The 20644-nt window shown below is 35.6% G+C and overlaps 1 protein-coding gene across 1 annotated transcript in view; it reads right to left on the reverse strand.

Moving 5' to 3' along the window:
- The window catches only part of LOC149031626 (uncharacterized), a 59739-nt gene that overhangs the window by 14609 nt on the left and 24486 nt on the right, over positions 1-20644 (reverse strand). The window contains 11 exon segments of the mRNA XM_089175115.1: positions 3-338; positions 341-1959; positions 2044-2241; positions 2325-2511; positions 2595-2713; positions 3162-3194; positions 3382-3575; positions 3758-3927; positions 5430-5549; positions 10965-11054; positions 14601-14724. Coding sequence (XP_089031241.1) covers positions 3-338; positions 341-1959; positions 2044-2241; positions 2325-2511; positions 2595-2713; positions 3162-3194; positions 3382-3575; positions 3758-3927; positions 5430-5549; positions 10965-11054; positions 14601-14724 — 3190 coding nt within the window.

Consider the following 20644-nt stretch of genomic DNA (forward strand, 5'->3'; position numbering starts at 1 on the left):
AGCGTTGAAATTTTGTGCATAACCCGACCCTCTGCTTTGATATGAATCGGTTCTGGTTAGAGGCGGTTTGAATGCTTCTTGTGTGGTTGAAGAAATGGAATCTTTTCTGGTAGATTGAACATAAGATCCTCTTCTATCGTATGACTCTTCAGGGAAATGATCAGAAGCGTAAGAATCGCCTCTTGTGAGTTTTGGTTTTTGCGAATGAGTACTCGAATGTTGACTGATTTGACTCTGATAAGATAATTGAGAATCCTTTCTCTGAAGTTCTGTGGGAATGATCTCAGGATGTTCCTCGTCCTCAATTGTTTCTTCCTGATATGAGTCTGTTCGAGAAATCGTTTGCCATTTGCCGTAGTAGAGGTTGAATGAACTGTCGCTGTAACTGTGATAATACTACTACTGCTAACATGATTTTCTACACTAGCTACGTGATTGACCATGCTTGTAGGTGGCTGAGTCGTACTCTGAGGCGAATCAACTATAGTTGCTGCCGCAGGACTAGAATCTCCCGCAGTGGAATACTCGCTAAGAGCTTTTCTAGGTTGACTACTTTCGACGGAACTTATAGCTGTTTCAAATGAATCCTTTAATTCGTCATCTCTCGATTCCAGCGAGTCCGTGTTTTGTTGCAAAAGTGGACTGGCCTCGCGCTTACCGAGTTTCTTTCTCCTCGACGCACCTACTTGCGAAACTTGTTCGGTTTCTTGATTAGAATGCAAATATTCCGATTCGCTAGACGGATAACCGTTTGTTTTAGTCTGACCCTTAGGCGTAGTTACGGATACTTCAGGTACTTCACTTTGTCTCCTTTCCGTAACAGTCACTGGACTTTCTTTATAACGTTCCTCGTAAGAATCGTGATAAGAATCTTGATAGGATGATTCTTGGTAAGAATCAGGATAAGTTGTATCATCGTATCGTTCCTCTTGATAATTTTCGTATTGATTTTGATAATCATTTGGATAGGTCGACGATACAGTATCCTCTTTTGTATAAGGAACCTCGTAATTTGTATAATTGTCTTGATCTTGCTTAATATAAGCATCCTGATAATTATCTTGAGTCGTAACAGGCACTTCATTGTGTGTATTATCTTGATAAGTATTTTGATAATCTGTAGATGTGTTGATATTATAATCGGAATCGTACTGCTGATATTGATTGTAAGTATTCGATACGTTATTCTGGTCGTAGACGCTCGAAGGAACGTAATCGCTGTACTGTTTTTGATAAATTTCATCTTGACTATATGTCTCTTGATATTGTACGTTATTCCGATCATAATTTTCAACAGGATAATTATTTTCGATAATCATGTCTTGACCCTTGTCGTACTGATCATTCGAAAAATTCGTATACTGATCGTTAGGTAAAACTGTGTATTGGTCGTTAGCTTGGCTCGCATCAGGATATATCGTGTCCTCGTACGTTTTTTGATAAATATCTACATTTTTGTCTTGTACGTAAGATTCTTGATACTCATCCTTATACGATGAATTTTGCACGTATGATTGATCGTAGATATCTTGTGTCTGCGAATCTTGTTGATACGCGTAAGGATCGTCTAACTGACTCTCGTAACTGGTCGCATATTGATTGTCCTGACTAATTTCGGTATAACGATTTTTGCCAGAAATATGCGCTTGATCGACGAGAACATCCTGTTGCGTAGCGTACAAATTCACTGAGTAAGACGTGTCTTGCGGCAAATTATCCTGACTGCGATAAGCGTAATTATAGTCCTCGTTGTAATCATATTTGTAATAACTTTCCTCGGAGGACGTTCTAGTCTTTGGCAGTTGCCTGCTCGGGGTAGCAGGTAGAGAGACGAGTTTACGGCCAACTACGACGTTGCTCGGTTTGGTCGGTGTAGGAGGTAGTTTCTTACCGGTTCCTTCCTGACGAGACATTGGACGTTGTTGCGGTTGCAGTGCTTTTCTACGACGAGTGTAACTGCTTTAGAAAAGGAAAGAAAAAGAATTCAAATTAGAAGGAAACGTTTATTTATTGGTTAATTTCTTTCTTTCTTTAGCTAAGTACCTGTGATCCAATTCATCCGATTCGCAACTACGTTGCCTGATGACTGTTGACGTGTAATCGGGTCGATGAATACCGATGCTCGACGCAGGTCTTTGCGGGAGCGTTTTTCTATTTTGTTTATTCTCGTAATAAGTGCTAGTACCCAAGTACAACTTCCCTCCGCTATCCCATTGTCTGTCCTCGTCATCCTGACCATACCTGGGAAAACAAGGAAGGAATCCAGAGATGAATATGATAGAAAATGTTTTATTCCAAGAGAGCTTGTACTAATGACCACCTACCTTTCATCTTGATACACGTATCCCGCGATAGTGTCGTAGTATTCGTTATACCTTATGTCCGTTTGAGATTCCGGATAAGTGGCGTTTATTTTGCTCGTTCTACCATCACTGCTATAGCCATCGGTAAAGTAAGAATGATCGTCATAGAGAGTCGTTTGTCTTTCCAAGGACGGCCGTCTGTGAGGACCTAAGTAAAATAAAATAATAAAATTTTGAGAACCATTTTTTTATTTGTAATTTTTTATGGGTTAGTTTAGGGTATCAATTTACCTCTTCTTCTCGACGAGGTTGTCGTTGAACTTGGATAATATTCGGTATCGCTATAGATTCTCGTATCGTCGAATCGCGTACCATAATAATCGTAGCCCTCGCTGTACCAACCATCTTGACTGAAATTATCAATCAAAAGTATAAATTTATTGATTCATTAATATAACCGATAAATGATCGTGACGGACAGATGCTTAAAAGGATTGTGGTGTGGTATCGTGTGATGTGATGTGGTGTGATGTAGATACGCGTGTGCACGTGCGTTCATTTGAACACATGCAATTTTTTTAATCCCGTCTCGTTCTACTTAAGATAGAAGGAAATGTTCAGGTAAGGAACAAACTATCGGTATATGATAAAGCAAAATGCAACTAATCGTCTCTAAGATGCACGAGACATAATTAAAACCGTAACGATGAACCGAAACACGAGATGAATTTGATTTGCCAAGATCGTTAATTTCAATCGACGAATATGCTCGATTTGATGATATGAGATAGACTATATGACTCGAAGGATCTCTAAGAAGATTTTCACGAACTTTTCAGACTTTATTTCGTTTCGTACCTGTCCTCGTAATCCCATGTGTGCTTCCGTCTTCTGAATCAGGAAGAAAAAACGATATTTTTTGTAAGCACGACACATAAGTATTCTTAATACCAAAGTCTATCTAGTGTATCATAGAATAGTGTTATTAAGATCGATCAATTGATATTCCTATCAATTAATGTATATTGTGAATAGTTCAATATTAATTAGACATTAAATATAAATATTATATAAATACCTGTATTCTTTATAATGTCTCGGTCTACTATTGTAGAATAGTGGCTCGGAAGTTTCAGAAGTATGCTGTTGAGCATATCGTTGAGGAGGTCCTTCCTCGGGATAAGGCTCGTCGTATCTCGGACTATGACTTTGACTCCCATAACCACCGCCATAACTACCGCTAGCTAATCGTCCACCAACCGTCGTTGGAATCTGCCCAAAAAATATCCTTCATTATTTACCTACATGAATATAATGCATAATAGAATGTAACAGTAAATATTTGCATGTATGTGCAATGTTGAAAATACGGGGGTTGGGAATAATTTATTGGACAGAGAGTAATTTGGGCCAACTCGTAACTTGTATCGTATCAATCGGATCACAATGGCTACCTGATGATCGTCCCTCTCGTAACTGTTTTCCCTGGAGGTTTCGAGAGACCTCTGAGGAGTAGTCAATTGATTCGCCGCGCTACGAAACTGGGAAGCCGAGCTGTTGGGCCCTTGTCCGCCAACTGGATAATTCAGGTCCGACGTGTAGTCGGAATCCTCCGAATAACCGGCTGAAAGGGAAACAAACGTCATTCAACGAATTCTAATGAATAGAATGGAGGTATTGTGTACCTTTTTGAACGCTCAATGAAACACGTGTACTCGATAAAGGTTTCACCTTACTGTTAGGACTTTTGACTCTTTTAACGTTTCGTGTTTCGAAACGTGGAAAGAGATTGTATACTTCCCTTTTTCGGTAGAATTATTAGAGCGAACATAATACTCGCATAGGTTCGAGTAAAATACCACTAAGTATTTTCACCGATAATCAGATCGATTTCGATAAGAATAAAATAGAATGAATCGCGTTGTATGGAAGAGTGGGGGTTTATTAATCATTGGTTCGAAGTAACGTGTCTCGTTTTAGGTGTCGTCGGGTTGATGGCCATTAACGTAAGGGAAAGAAAAAAAAACTATAAAATTATTAAATTTTCGTTAAATCAATAATTAGAACAAGCCTCCCCATCGTAATTTCGTGCTCCCTTTACTACCTAAGCGAATCACGAGTGTAATTAGAACTTTGTCGGTGGTGCAGTTGGCCGCAATAATTTGCAACTTTCCACAAGTGAAATTGGTCAATATTGAACGAGTCTGAGTAAGTGAAGCCGTGCAGTGGGGGGAGGGGAGGAATTAGGTAAATATAGCCGAACATTTTCATGCTAGAACAGGGCAACGTTTCTTCTGTCTCTTATGTTAGTAATGATCGAAGATAAGCAAGCGACCCAACGGGAAAATACGTACTTTAGTTAGGTACGAATGCGTTAAGTTTGGATAGGTGTCAACGAAAAACGTTAATTTAGACAAACGAACGGATAAACGTTAATTAAGATTATAATAATGAAGATGAATGTTTCATTCCTCTAGCATACGTTTTCTTCAGTTTGAACTTAAAGGAAAAAGGATACTTTTGGGGTAGTGGTAAGTTACCGACAATTCTGAACACGTTCCATGGTCGATAACTCGTTTCTACTACATATACTCATGTACGATGACTAGACATCATATCGAGACTTCTTGTCGAGAACCAACACTGACTACTGTTGATAACACGCGAGGTTTATTGCAAAATAACGCAATCGTTCGACAACGTCCAATTGATTTCTCCCCCTTTTGAAAAGTGCAACACGGACTAAAGTCAAACTTTAAAGTCTTAAACCTAGGCGGCGCGTTTTTAGATTCTAAAAATAAATTTATTAACAACACGACCATCATCAAAGTCGCGACAAAAATCAAAGAGAGTTATTCGGGACGCGAAAGCATTCAAAAAAAAAAAGAAAAGAAAAGGGCCAAACGGACGAGAAGAGAAATAATGCAAGGAAGAAGAAGTAGAAGAAGAAGAAGAAGAAGAAAAAGAAGAAATAGAAGAAGATAAAGAAGAAGAAGAAGAAGAGAAACTATTGATCGGAATAAAATCTCCCTAGAGAGAGAGAAAGAGAGAGAGAGAGAGAGAGAGAGAGAGAGAACGGATTGCTTAAAATGTAATTTTGGATGGGAAATGGCAGGGAATACTTACAGTGGCCTATATTGTACAATATCTGTCGGCGTGCCTGTTCGACCCTTGCTTCCTGGTCCATCATGTTGTTCAGCATCTCCAGTTTCCTCTGCAGATCGGCCGCTTCCGTGTTCTCCGGGTCTTTCGAAAAGATATAGAGATCGGTTGGGGATACGTTTAAACGCGCGAACCACGATATCTAATTTGTTTAAATCCGTAATGTGTCTTAACACGTCGTACATTACGTCCTCTATTATACAAGTGTGTACACATATTGTACGTACAACGAGACGTTCAAAGAAGAAAAAAGTCAAGTAATCGATATTCGCTACTCCTCTACCACACACATAATAATCCGCATCTACTCTTCTAGATAATGAGCTAGCGATAGGAGAAGGAGGGACCGTTTATCGATCCTTCTTTTTTCTTCGATTGATTTTTATTTTTATTTTTTTTTTCTCTTTCGTTATATTATTCATAGCATACTACTTACGAACGATATCGTTCATCGAAATTGGTCGTACAGATTGATCGAGATTACCAATTGTTCGACTTCTCAAACTAGAGTCTAGGATATTTTCAAATTATGCAGACAACCCTTTCGGACCACGATCAAGTCGCGACTAGTTGTTGATTCGTCCAAAGGATACATATATGAATAGATTATATGTTTACAACGACATGACGTATGATAAAATATCTTTAATATACGTGAAAGTTACATTTGTTGTCATTTTGATGTTGATACTTCGATAGAATCCATATAATGAATGACAACAAATTTTTCAACCTAGAACTTATCATATGTGTATTCATTATTCGCGTATTGCTAGCAAACAAAAACAATTACGACCTTGTTGTTCTCGTTAACGATACGATAAAGATATATACAAAACAAAAAGATTAGAAACGTCATAAAGAGAGCAAAAAGTAATATCTCATTCTACGAAACGATCTAAAAAAAAAAAAAAAGGGCTAGGCTAGATCCGGAAAGAAGGAAAAGAACTCGGAGCGTTTTCGTCGTCGTACGACCCTGACCCACATATTTTACATTCCGGCCTGAAGCGACGACTCCTTGCAATCCACAAAGACACGTACCCATCGTCTTTTCGTCTAGTTGTTTCTCCCTCTACGATTGTCCCTTACACCCACACATGTTCTCTCAAATAATAAGAGAAAGAGATAGAGAGAGAGAGAGAGAGAGAGAGAGAGAGAGAGAGAGAGAAAGTGCTTGCCCGTTGTTGTGTCGGTAGTTGCTTCTAACTTTGCTTTGGATGCAATTAAAATAAGGAACTCCCTGCGGTCGTACCTAAAAAGGGTCAAGCCCCCGGAGGAGAGAGACCAAGTCAATGTCTACGTCTTCTCTATCGTCTTGGTCTTCATCATCGTCTCAGGTAACAGAAAGAACGAGTAGCTCTTTTCTTTGAGCTTTCCCCCACTCTCGAACGAGACTACGAGAGTTTCAACCCTTCCACGACTACCTCTCCAAAGCTCTTTTTCTCTCTTTCTATCTCTCTTTCTTTCTCTGTCTTTCTCTTCTTCCCGTTTCTACCCTCTCTGATGGAACGTAGGAACCCTCGAATAGTGACGTCTTTTTAAGGAGATAGAGAAACCTGCCGGCTGCACTCGAAGTATCACGCACGCGCGCCCCCGCTCAACCCCTTCTCCCAACCCCTTAAATTCTTTTCACTAAATCACGACTCGAAGTGGGAATAGGGGATAGAATATCATCAATGGTTAGTGCTTTTTCGCGCGAATCGTTTTTTTATTTTTTATTTTTCTATTCTTCGGATTATTTTTTAAACGCTAATCCCGTTGGTCTTTCGACAATCGTTCGACCGATATATAAAAACGTTTTATATATATATATATATATATATATATATATATATATATATATATATATATATGTATGTATATGTTATATATAAACGTCGATAATACTGAAACGGGTAACATCTGTTCATCGATATATTGACAAACATCGTTACGAGTAACGGCGAACTTGAGTGGAAGTCCACCAGAATTCCCTATGATAGTATAGTTCTTTTTTTTTTGAACCTAAACTGATAGTAAAAGAAAGAAACGGTGTCTTCTTTTTCTACGAAATTTTGTACGATTTTTACCCCCTTTTTTTCTTCCTTGTCTCTCTTTGTAAGTTATCCCACCTAGCCCGCAGGCAAATTTTATTCAAAGTTCAATAATTTTTGAGATTCGCGAATAACACTGCGAGGACATCTTTTTGAACGACGAGTGTCTCATCATTTACTTCTATTCTTTTTTTCTGATAGATCTCAAATCGAAACGAATGCTAAAAATAAGAAAAATTCTTTAAACTTTCCTTTTAAGTTAGACTCAAAAAAGCGTCTATCAACTTTTTCTTTTTTTGTTTTATTGCAACTACGACAAATGAAAACGCTTATCTCGCATGATTTTCTCACCTCCGGCTGTTTCTGTCATATATGAATCTTTTAATTTTTTTATAATTTATTTACATATTTAAAAAGTTTGCCGTGTATCTTCGTTGATAGATGAAATAAAATTTCGGACCGATAACGACAGCAAAAATTAATCTATCAATGGAATTGTCGAAAGATTTCGATCAACGTGTACGACCAATTTTTTTTGTTCATCATATTTCGACGTTATCGTTTCGTACAATATACTATATAATAATAACAATAATAATAATAATAATAATAATAATAATAATAATAATAATAATAATAATATCGTCATTTCGAAAGTATATTCCTTGTGCGTGAGAAAATACATAAAAATGTGAATGGAAAGGAAAAATAAAAATATAAACAGAAATATACACACTTCACGATGCGTTTCGCATGCTTGAGAAATAAAAATGAATGATCTCTAACTAACGTAAAGAAAACAAAACAAAACAAAAAAAATACTATCCCCATTCATTCACCGACAAAGGAAATAAAATCATCAAGGTTTTGTCTGTCAACACAGTTCGGTGCAATTGATTCGAGCAAAACTAACTTCACGAAAAAAACATTTTCTTTTTTTTTGTCTTTTCACATCGACAATTTCAGTGATTACACATCATTTGACGCTTTTAATGACGACATATCATCATAATTAAAAAAAAAAAAAGCACAGTCTTATGCGAAAGAAAACAATACGAAAAGGATAATAATAGGCTGATATAGAAGGGTGGAGAAAGGGGGTAAGAGGAAACGACTACGAACAAAATAAGTCATTTAATATAACAGTGTCGCAGCCATAGCTCGGTTGTATGTATATTCGCCAGGTACCCTCTCTCGCATCATCATACTAACGCAAAATATCATCATGGTCATGTATAAAGCCTCGAACAAAGAAAACAAAAGGAATTATCACTAGCTTACGATTTAATTTCATCGTCAAAAAAACCCCACCCCTCTTGTGCTATCGCCGCGCCACTGCGTGCACGTGCGATTGGTGGTTATATGCTGCTGCTTTAAATGTGAATATGTGCGCTTTATAACAGGGAAAATGTATGCTTTAATATAATATAAGAGAGATATAGACAATATAGAAGAGATAGAAAGAAAGAGAGAGAGAGAGAGAGAGAGAGAGAGAGAGAGAGAGAAAGATAGAAAAAGAGTATAAGAGTAAGAGAGAAAGAGAGCAAGGAAATTAACGAAGGACGAGGACGAAACCGTAAGAAATTCGACTTAATTTCCTCCTCGTTAAATCGTATCGAATTTTGAATTTCTAAATAGCGATAGAGCAGTTGTGTCAAAATTGAGAAAATGTTTAAGTGAATTTGTTGAAGTTGGATGCGTTTGAAGATAATTATAATAAGAAAGGTGTAAGACAACAAATTTTTTGTGATTCATAGAAATTTTGCGAATTCGTAGAATTTAATTAAATTTAATTAATATTTTATTTATTTAATTAATTTGAATAAGTAAATGAATAAATTATTTAATTAAAATAATTTTAATTAATTAGAACAAAACGTAACTCGACGATAAAAGACAGGCGTTAAAAAATGTGTGAAATAACACCATGGTATATAGGAAAAAAAAAAAAAAGAAATAAACATACCGGAAATAATATAACACGTGTTTTTAGTTGAAGATAAGAAAAATTTTCTCTATACGTATATATATATATATATATATATATATATATACGTGTGTGTCCACCCCCTGGTTCGAAGGGTTCTTTTCTTTAATCTTTTAGCCATAGAAATAAAATCTCTCGGCAAACCTGCTTTATTCGGCGCATACGATGCTCCCCTTTTATTTTTTTTATTTTTTTTTTCTATCCCTCGAGGTCCAATAGAGGAAGAACTTTTTCTTTTACGAACACAAAACACATACACACACACACACGCGCGATAGGAAAGAGTCCTTGGATGAAGCTTACGCGCTTGGTTGTCAAGTACTTTGTGGAAATATGAATGGAAGGGCATCGAAAGGTTAAATGTCTCACCTTTTTAACATTGATTTATAAACGATCGACGCACGTTCCTTTATTATTTTTTTTTCTCACTAAAAATATCCAAATGAAAAAATAACGAAACAGTGAAATTATACGAGAAAGTGGTGCCGTGCCGGCCGGCGTGCTCTCGTGATAATGCAATGCAATTTTGGTTTTCTTTTTTCTTTTTTGTTTTTAGTCACGAATTGACGACGACTCACGATCGATTCGACGAGAATGAGAAAAACATATTTGAAGAATACATTTATTTTTTGTTTTTTTTTTTGTTTTATTACCATGTTAAAATAACCCATTGCAAAAGAGTTTTTCTTCGCGTGACTTTACACTTTACCTGCCACCATGAAACACGCGCGCAAAATCGATCCCAAAAAAAGAAAAAAATAGATCGAACGAATTAGCTTAACGGAGAAAATAGAGGGGAGGATAAAAAAAAACACAAAAGAACAAAAAATAGACGTTAGTCGATTCAAAAAGGTATAAGAACAATGCATTCGAAGTCAATTAAGTTTAAAAAGCCATTTTCTTAATTACCGCGAAACGACTAAATCTCGGTTCTATTATCTAAAAGTAATAATTCGTCGAACTCGATCGATCATCGTTCGCTTTACGAGCTTCCTCTTATTGCATCGTCGTTTAAAGACGACGTCACAATGAAGAAATAGATAAAAGAAATCTAAATGAAAACCGACATGTATAAACTGACTATGGTGCAGTGGCTGACGAGCAAGAAGAGGGTTTATTATCGCTAATTACGTTCAAACAACTCGGATACTCTCGTGAATCGTGAAAACGCGTTTAGTTTGTAAAATATAATCTTTCACATTTCGTTCTTAACATTATACATTTCTCGATAAGATAAAAAGATAATCTATTATAATTTAAATCTACACGATTGACACACGAATCCACGAAAAACGTAGCATCCGGAAGAACGATGAAATAAAAAAACGTGTAAGGTGCTTTAATAGTAGCGCACGCGACTTTCCTGCGATCAACGGGGTGGGTGGGGGGTAAATGTAGGCGAGGTAAAATCCCAAAAACCAAAAATTCAGAAGAAGAGATCCTATTGATCAAGATCAATGCGGATTTTGACGAGGGTACCTGAGCCACACATGGGCCGAGCTGCTCGCAACTGCATTGCTGTTTCGCTCGTTAGCAGGGCTTTCCATCCAGTTCGTCGATCGCACCTTCCTGATTGGTCAGATATTTATCAGAAACGGTACGACCTGATCTTTCTCATCCGTTCAACGTACGTGTTTGTTTGTTTGTTTCTTTTTTGTTTTATTTCTTTTCAATTGATTTTCTTTACGTGTACGTATATGTATGTATATGTTGGTAGATTTTCGTGATTAAGCAGCGGTTGCCAAAAGTGTTGTTTTTTATGGGATTTATTCAAAGAAATTCTCATCAATAATTGATTGTATTTTCCAAAGAATTTGAATAAAAATTTTCAATGCAATGCATTGTTTTTTGGTCAAAAATAGAAATCGTTTGATTGGATCGCACGAGACAAACGAGTTCCAACTATCATCTCACGATATTATCTTTAAAGTCCTTCTTGTCTAGTTTTATCTCGACTATAGGTATATACATCTTGTAAACTTTAGCCCTCTTGTCTCTTTTCTTACATATGATGTATGTACATATATTCGTAAGGAAAGGCGGTCGAGACGAGACAGGCTCGTATTGGATGACGGTCAGTAGTTTCGTGACAAAAGACCTTATCCAACGAGATGAACAACAGCTAGAACTCTCTATACGAATTTTTCGATTTACCGTGTCTGTGATTTATGTTTAAAGCTGTCGGAGTAAGACCCTTTCTTTTTTTTTTTTTTTTTACTTGTCGCGAGCACTCAGAAATAGCCCATGAAAATAAAGCGTTCCCGTGTCGACGTAATGTTATGCAGCTCGATAAATCTGTGACTTATATTTATGAATCCCATCGAGATTTCTTCAAAATACCTAGCTTAGACATCCAACGAGCTCACCATAAATCTTTTCCACGTGTATCTAGGAAAATATTGATTCTATAGGAATAACATCGTCTTCGTGTTAGAATAGATCATCATCATCATCAACTACGTTTCATGTTCAATCCCAATAAGAGATCATCTTTTTATATCGCTTGCGAATAACATGTTAAACCGATATGAAAATTATATTATTATACCTAAACCCGACGAGGGTCAAAGGGCACGATCTTTAAATATAATTTAAAGAGAGGTACGTTCTATTTACACGTTGGCCTAAAAAATAAAGTCAATGAAAAGTAAACCGTGCGAAGAAAGGGAACGCTCGATGAAAATCCATTAAACGCAGGCCTTGTCGGGGTAGATGTTTAAACCGGAAGTGTACGTGAAATGAAAGTACACGAGGTTGGAAGAAGAAAAATAATACAAGGGTTGAAGGAAGGAAGAAAAGTGGAAAAAAGGGAGAAAGACAAAGCTAGAAAAGGAAGGAAAAGAAAAAAAGTGAAAGAGAAAAAGAAAACGAGGGTGAAGTTGTAAAGAGAAAAGGGAAGGGGAAAGGAATGCGAGGAGGAGAAGAAGAAAGAAGAGGTAGTAGAGGGGTGAATTGAGCGATGCAGCCTGTGCACCTAGGTTTATTATAAACGGCCTCCTTTTTTCCCTCATTTCGCAACACGGTCAAGTGGAGCATCGCGTGATACAAAATAATTTGCACCGTTGCTTTAAAAGGAACAACTTCGCGTACCAACGACTGACCATGCGCACGAGATATTTCAAATATAAGAGAATCGAGAGAAAAATCGTTGGACGATAAAAGGACAGTTTTCGCGTCAACGCGTTTGGCTAATCGGTCCGTGCTTTAAACGGTTTCGTGTTCCGTTTTATCCCCCGTTCCCTTTTTTTCCCTTTTCCCTTTCCCCTCTCGTCCCTTCCCCATCTACCTAACCCCCACGATCGATGCTCCGATATTTATTCCCCGTTTTACTGTCCAGTTTACTACCACCACCTCCCTTCGGAATTTTTTGTTCAACGTCAATCTGTCACGTTGTGTCCCTAAGAAAGAAAATTTTGTCCATTTTTATCACGAAATTATCGGAAACATGCTCGATTGTAACTGAGAACGGAGAGAGAGAGAGAGAGAGAAAGAGAGAGAGGGTCGATAACATATCGATCGTAGTGTCGATGACCGGCTAGTAGGTAAAAGCCAACCGTACTTCCTCGAAACTATAACTTATTTCGAGCCTAACACATTTTTAGTTCTCTTAACTCTTTATTTCAGAACAACAACAAAATAACAAACTGTTATTCTTCTTATTTTTTTCAATAAGATCAAATTTGTTGACTTTACTATTTACACCTAGTCTATGGACTAATTCGATTGACACCTAAGCATTTATGAAAATCCTTCATTTTAACTTGTGCTACCTTTCGAAGCGATTACGCAAAAGTTATTAACGATCGATATCGGAAGGGAAAACGATGAGTTAGCACATTTCGCCAGTTATAAGCGGTTGTGTTCATGAATAATGCATTTACAACGCGCCCATGTATACGATCTAACGTTAAAACGCATATTACTAGCCTCGAATAAACGCATGAAAAGCTTGTGTCACCCTAATGACTGTGTATCATCGAATATCTGCTTGAGAACAAAAGTAATTATCAAAATAATAAAAGAAAACCTATTAGAGAAAGATAAGTTCTTTCTCGTTGTTCTTTCAACAAATTTGAAGCATTCAAAAGTTGAAATAATGAGAAAAAGCTTGCTGGGGTTCATTCATTCCTTATTTCTCAGGATTAGCTCTTTCTCTATCTAACTTGTGTGCTTCGGTGTCCTTGTCGGCCAGGTTCCAAAGTACCAAACATCGAAATAATTCTTGAAGCACGTAGTTACGCGGCATGCGGATATGCTAGGTAGGTACATCCGCTTGAAATCTACGAACCACCACCGTCAGGCGTTGTGCCAAAAGCTCGACAAGTTTCTAGACGTACTCAATTAAAAGTTCGTCCCCGTACAAGAGAGATAGAGAAAGAGAAGTCCCGTGTTTTCTCATCCTACGATAGCTTTCGCACGATTGACTACTACTACGAATCCTCTAACGCATGTTTCTCACCCCATCCTCATCTTTCAAACGAATTCACCTTATTTCTCTTTCACAAATGGCTAGAATATTTTGATCATAGCGATCGATTATAAAAATCTACGAAGCTTAACCGTCTTGGATCGTCAGCCAATTTCTTATGATCCTTGGAATTCACGAAGCTTTTTTAGTCTTACCAAACTTGGATAGTATCTCCTCTCTACTCTATTTGATTTTTTTTTTTTTTTTTATCTTTACGCTCTTTCGATTTCACTAAATCCCCGAGTCTGACGGTCGTGAAATTAAACTGATATACATATATATATTATATATGTAAAAAACCTGAGACTAGTTTTTGAAAAGTCTCGTTGAAGAACACTTTTGGCAACCGTATTTGAAAAGGGTCGTTTGTCACGCGCAATGAATAAATTAAATTCGTTCGAGTTTTTATTATTTTTTTTTTTTTCTATATTAATTATCATTTTGTTACGTTTATATTGAGTGTAAAAAAAGCTCGTGTACGTGTAACTCGCGATAAAAAGAATTATTATAAAATTGTACAATTTATAAAAGCACGCTTTATGTGTGATTATAGGTATAATGATATTATTTTCTTTTTTATTTTGTTTATTCTTTTTCTTTTTGTTTTTTTTTTTTTTATAAAGCAGCAATAAACACTCGTCACTCACCGAAAGGTCGTTCCAATCGACAGTCTATTAGAAGAGAATGACCGGTCGGCTTTTTTGTGCCAACGATTTCGGCACCCCTCATTTCGAGCTCGGAATCCAAGGCGACCCACTGTCCAGAACCCTCCTGAAAAATAAACGTACAAAAATGTGAGATATAAATTTGTGAGATTCCATTAGCAAACGATTATCAAAGAACGAATAAATTTGTCATCATAATAAAAAGCTAGATAAAGCATTGCTAAGTTTATCTTAAAATATACTAAATTTAAATTAACTTAAATAGAAGACATTTGACATAAAAATATGATCCAATTTGTGATTAATGTTATATTATAATAACTGAAATATCTAACGTTCAAACTTATTATTTGAAATTAAAAAGATTACTGTTAATCGTCAATGCAGATTGGCGAATAACCGTAGTGTTTGCGAATAACGTCGAATATAATTCATCGAACCGATCAAATACAATAGAGGAACGTCTTGTTGATTTACGATACTGTTGACATTTCATACGTGTGTGTAGATATTTAAAGTACTTCCAGAGTACCTAATTTTATTCGTGATCATTTTTCGATCATCCTTTCGACCAGTTAATTCGTATTCGATAAAAGAGTAAACAATTGAATACAATAATTCATTCTACGACGAATGAATCTTTTCCTTCCGCAAATGATCAAGTTTTGATAAGTTGCTACTAAATTATTAATAACATAGAACGATAATATATGTTAAACTATGAAAAGAAAAATATTCTTTTGCGATATAAAACTCAACCATGCTAGCCGGTATAAATTTTTTATTCGAATAATGTAAAAAGGTAACGAATAATAAAAAAAAAAAAAACAAATGCAAAACTCCGTTAATAATATGTCATTAAATTTATTCGCAATTATTAATGTGATACTTTTTTTTTATTTACCGTATTAACATATTCGCACCTTCAAACTAACTCGACCCGTATTTCCGTCTGTCGAGAGAGAGAGAAAGAGAGAGAGAAAGATCACGTATGAGAAATCGTAGAAGGCGTCAGGGTCGCTAAATTATAATTCCATGTGTGGTATATAAAGTATCAAAGATAGATGTCCTTGAAAGAACACGAAACGAAAAAGAAAATCGAGATCAGGTTGATCGAGGTTCTCTCTTTTCCTTTACTTTTTTTTTTTAAAGGTACCTGATTTTGCACCTGTTGTACCCTGTATTAAAACCTCCCCCCTGTAACGTCTAGAGAAAATATTTTCTCTCTTTTCATTATTTCCGACGGACGTAACACGCGATCGTACGTCGACGAGGGCACTCGACGTCTTAATGAATTCCTTTCAATTATTTCTGCCCCACTAATCCGATTCCATCACGAAAATAGACGACGACGTTCTCGTTAGAGAAAACGGCGAATTGTAAAAAGCAACCAAAAAAAAAAAAAAAGAAAAAAAATACTGAAAAACAAGCTCGTAAAACGTTAAAAGCTTAAATAGAAGTTAAGCTGTGAAATATACGATAACTGGGATAAATCAAAAAGAATTTGTTCTTATCTGAAAATGAATTTCTTTTATAATTCTATTAAACTTTGCGGTATCTTTTGATAAAATTTTTAATAGTTTTTAACAATTGATACAATAGAGAAAAAGAAAATAATAAACTTGGAGTGTGGTAGACGGAGATCAAAATTTTGAACTACATCCTTGTAATATCAAAGATAATTCAATTTTCGTATTAAACCACTGTGCAGAAGAAAAAACAACAAAAGGATTATAATATATCCTTCAAAAAAAAAAAAGGATTTTGCACACTAAGAATGCAAACGATCCAAACAAAAATTAGAAGAAATTATTTGAGAAATAATTTAGCTACCGGCAAAGAGATCACACACAAGTTTGGTGAATGCAATTACAAGAAAAACATGTAATTGCACCTTATTAGGATAATTTAAGTTTCTTTTTGTATTTTCTTTCTAATAATCGATAAATTATTTGCAATAATTACGATTAATAATCAATTGAAGAAGAGAACCCACGTCTTGAATCGATCGATTACTTTTCAACAAATTATTTTCCATCAACATTTAGAAGTTTTTCTTATAGTCTACGTTCAAAAGCTAATTAAAGAGAGGACTCGCAATATTCGATCGAGGATGTTCGTCGATCCTCTCGAATTGGAATTAATTCCAGCCTATTACAAGGTAGGTGAATTGAGTTAGCGATATAGGTGTGACGTGTGGTCTCCCCCATCTGATTTCAATCCGTCTCCATGCAACCGAGCTCAATTATCGTCTTGATCATACAAGAGAGAGAGAGAGAGAGTGAGAGACTGAGTGAGTGAGACAGAGAGAGAGATATAGAAAAGTCTGAGCAAATCGATGAAAGAAAGAAAGAATAAGAAAGAGAACAAGAGAAAACAAGAACTTCCAACCACCCTCCTAAGTTCGATATGCATCGTAAGAAAATAAACGAAACGAGAAAGTCATTTGCATTTTTATCTCGTATATCGAAATATACCATTTTTCTATGAATTTTGATTTTTGTATTATTTATAATACTAATCAATAAATTAATCTTATATATTTCAACCTACTTTACGTCATAATACACATATATATTTAAATATAATATGTTATATATATATTACATATTGTAATAATAATATGTTACATATTATAATTATTTATTATATATATTTATATATTGTAATTATATATTAAATATATAATGTTTAATATTTTATATTTAATATATATTTAAATGATATATTATATATAATAATTATTTATTTTTTATATTTATATTATAATTATATATATATATACTATATTTTATATGTATTTGTTATAATTTATTTATAATACTAATCAACGAATTAATTTTATATATTCCAACCTACTTTACTATGTTTTATATATATTTATGCAACAAATTTGAGTTTATATTTGATATAATTCTAAATGAATATGTATATAACAAATTCGCGAATAGATTTTGTTTAATGTATAATGTAAGGAATTGATACGTAAAAAATTGTGCCGATCGATAAACATTTTAACGGGTTTGAAACGTTTTAAACGTCGATAATATCCGACCGAGTCACGAGACGACACAATTATTAACATCTCTATAAATCCCACCCTTTCATTCTTTCGCACGCGCGTTTCGACCCCTTTTCAAGATTTATTCTTTTTTTTTTTTTTTTTTTTTTTTTTTGTTCCAACAACTTCCTCGTAGGTAGCGCGTGCTGGCTCGGCGTTCTCACGCCATCTCATAAAATTGAACGAGGACAAAAAGAGAAATACGAGAGATAGACGAAAACTTGTAGAGAAAGAGAGAGAAAGAGAATGAGGAAACACGAGAGAATGAAGGAAAGAAAGAAAAAACTTGAATATACTCGCGGAATAAGGGAAGACGCCCCCGTAATTAAACATGCGACAAAACAATGATTCAACCTGTCATACTATTCGCAAATGATTACGAATATATCTCGTGAATTTGTCAAGCTGAAAGGACAAATACTATGACGTTTATTTCCTTCTATATAACGTGACAGAATATACTATAATAATTATAGGAACAGGGTGGTGGGTGGTTGTCATAATAGCAGCCTATATCTTCTATCTCTCTCTCTCTCTCTCTCTTACTCTAAATGAAATTAAAATAACGCGAGAGAACGTTCATCAATTTCTTAGAACAACGAATAGAATACTCGACTCGATTCTATCTTATAAAAATCATAACCATTGCAAGCTTTTCTAAAAGGGGTGGGTAAGGGATTGGGGGTGAATGGATAACGATTACGTACGAAAGATTCGTGATATCAAAAGAAGAAAGACGCATCTAATGACGCACTTGCAGATTCATGAATGAGATGATACTTATTCGTTTTCACATTCTTCTTCATTTTTTCCACAACGTTAAGAAATGAACGATTTATACATCGATGAGAAAGAGAGAGAGGGAGAGAGAGAGAGAGAGAGAAAGAACGTTAGAAATGGGGAAGATAAATAATAGAATGGAAATATGATAGTAGGATCGATCGTAAAGTGCAATCCTGACGGGACCTTTTTTCATAGTTCTCAGTATGATACGCGACTGGAGAATCGTCAGCAGAATCGTCAGCATAAAATGAAAAATTCCCATCTACACGTTAGAAATGATTTTTCGATCTAACCTGCCATCGAAACTACTACCATCGAAGATCATAATCGAGAGTTGAAATAAATCGATATTCGTAAAACACATACGTTTTACTAAAGTCATTTATTATTATTATTATTATTATTTTTTCATTCAAGTTTCAAAATTGAAGAGATTTTTTTTGTTCACGTTAAATTTCGATTCTTGTCTGATTTTAATGACAAGAGAGAAGAAGAAGAAGAAGAAGAAGAATGGTTAGGCAAAATCTTTGGGTTGGGTGAAAAAAAGTATGGCCACCCATTGAAAGATTACTCTCGAGCGAGCTTTAAGTCGGTAATGAAAATGCAAATTTAGGTAGGTAAGTCCTCCTGGATGGTGTTAAAATGAGCGAGAAGAAAAGGTCGGATCTTTACTGTACGTGTCACTTTTTCTTTTCGTTCTCTCTCGAGACGTTTTTCTTATTTTTAAGAGAGAGAGAGAGAGAGAGAGAGAGAGAAAGAAAAGTTGACGGAAATAATACAATGATAGAAGATTATCGACATATTATACTTTCAGTTAACAAAATTATTCAATTATCATAGAATATTAGATCTAACTTTTGTAATATTTATCCTGACCGAGTTTCCGTTTAAAAAAAAAAAAAAAGAAAACAAACAAAATAAAAAATTCATACCAAGTATACACAATAAAAAAGCACGGATGTAAAGAGAAAAAAAAAAGTGGAGTTTCTGTAAAACGAATGTCGACTAAATTGTAAAAAGATTGAGAAGTATGTATAGAATTAAAAATATAAATGTAGGATTTTCATTTTTTGGATACAAAGAACGTTTTTCCAAAATCAAGTTTATTCACATAGTTGTCACGATGAAATTCAATTCAAACTTGTACCGAGTGTAACAAACGAATTTTAGCAAAGGAACGTAGGGAAAATTGTTGACATTTTTGGGGAATGTTAGAAGAGGATAGTATAACTAAAATCTACAGTAAGGTGTAACTATCACAAATGATTGCTCCTTTTTCTATCTCGACACACGTAAATTCCTAAAGAGTGTAATAAATAGACTGGGTGCACACATTTGTTGGTGATACACCCCCAACGTTATATTCCCCTCTCGAGTTACTTGACATATCACAGTCAGCGCATTTCTAATATGAATCGAACCACTCGCGTAGATCTGCTCGCGGTTGGCTTTGTGAATATTTTAAGCCAGACCTGACCCAGATTGTCCTCGCAACAGGAAAAGCGACCTGATCTCGTTCCCATTTTCCTTTTTTTTTTTTAACGCCTACTCTACCACACCCCAAATCATCAAGATTACTATAACTTTATTTGGTTATATTTTTGGACATTATTTAATTCTTCCATATGAAGCCCAGGCTCCCACTCCTAGTCACTTAACTTCTTCTATTCCATGTATGCATTTTTTTCTTTTCTTATTTCTATCTCTTTGTCTGATTCCGTTTACGGTTCCAATGTTGGTGCGCGTTATTGGTCGATCGATTCCGTCTGGAAGCGTGAAAGAATAGCTCGCTTCGTGATTCATCGTTTTTCTTTTCTACCAATCGTTCGTATCGCACCGTTTCAAGTGCAAATGGGAATAAAAACAAAAATGATGTATGCATGATCTTCGAAAAGTTTATTTCTCGAAAGTATGTTAGAAAGACCATGTTGTTACGTTGTAGGAAAAATAACATAAGAATATATATATATATATATATATATATATATATATATAGGTTGGTGGGTAATCATTTGAAACGAAGTCCTCTATCAAGGTCGTTGCCACAAGATCGGGTGACCGTTCGCGTGTGCGCACGCAAAATAATGGCATCGTAAAAGTACCGTGTAGACGACTACGTCGTCCGCGTCGCCTTGGCTTCCTCCCCGACGACCGTTTCATTGAGCGTTCCCACCGAGTTGGC

Source organism: Polistes dominula, unplaced genomic scaffold (assembly GCF_049000335.1).
Source record: "Polistes dominula isolate Pdom_NZ unplaced genomic scaffold, Pdom_raw_medaka contig_82, whole genome shotgun sequence".
Lineage (NCBI taxonomy): Eukaryota > Metazoa > Arthropoda > Insecta > Hymenoptera > Vespidae > Polistes > Polistes dominula.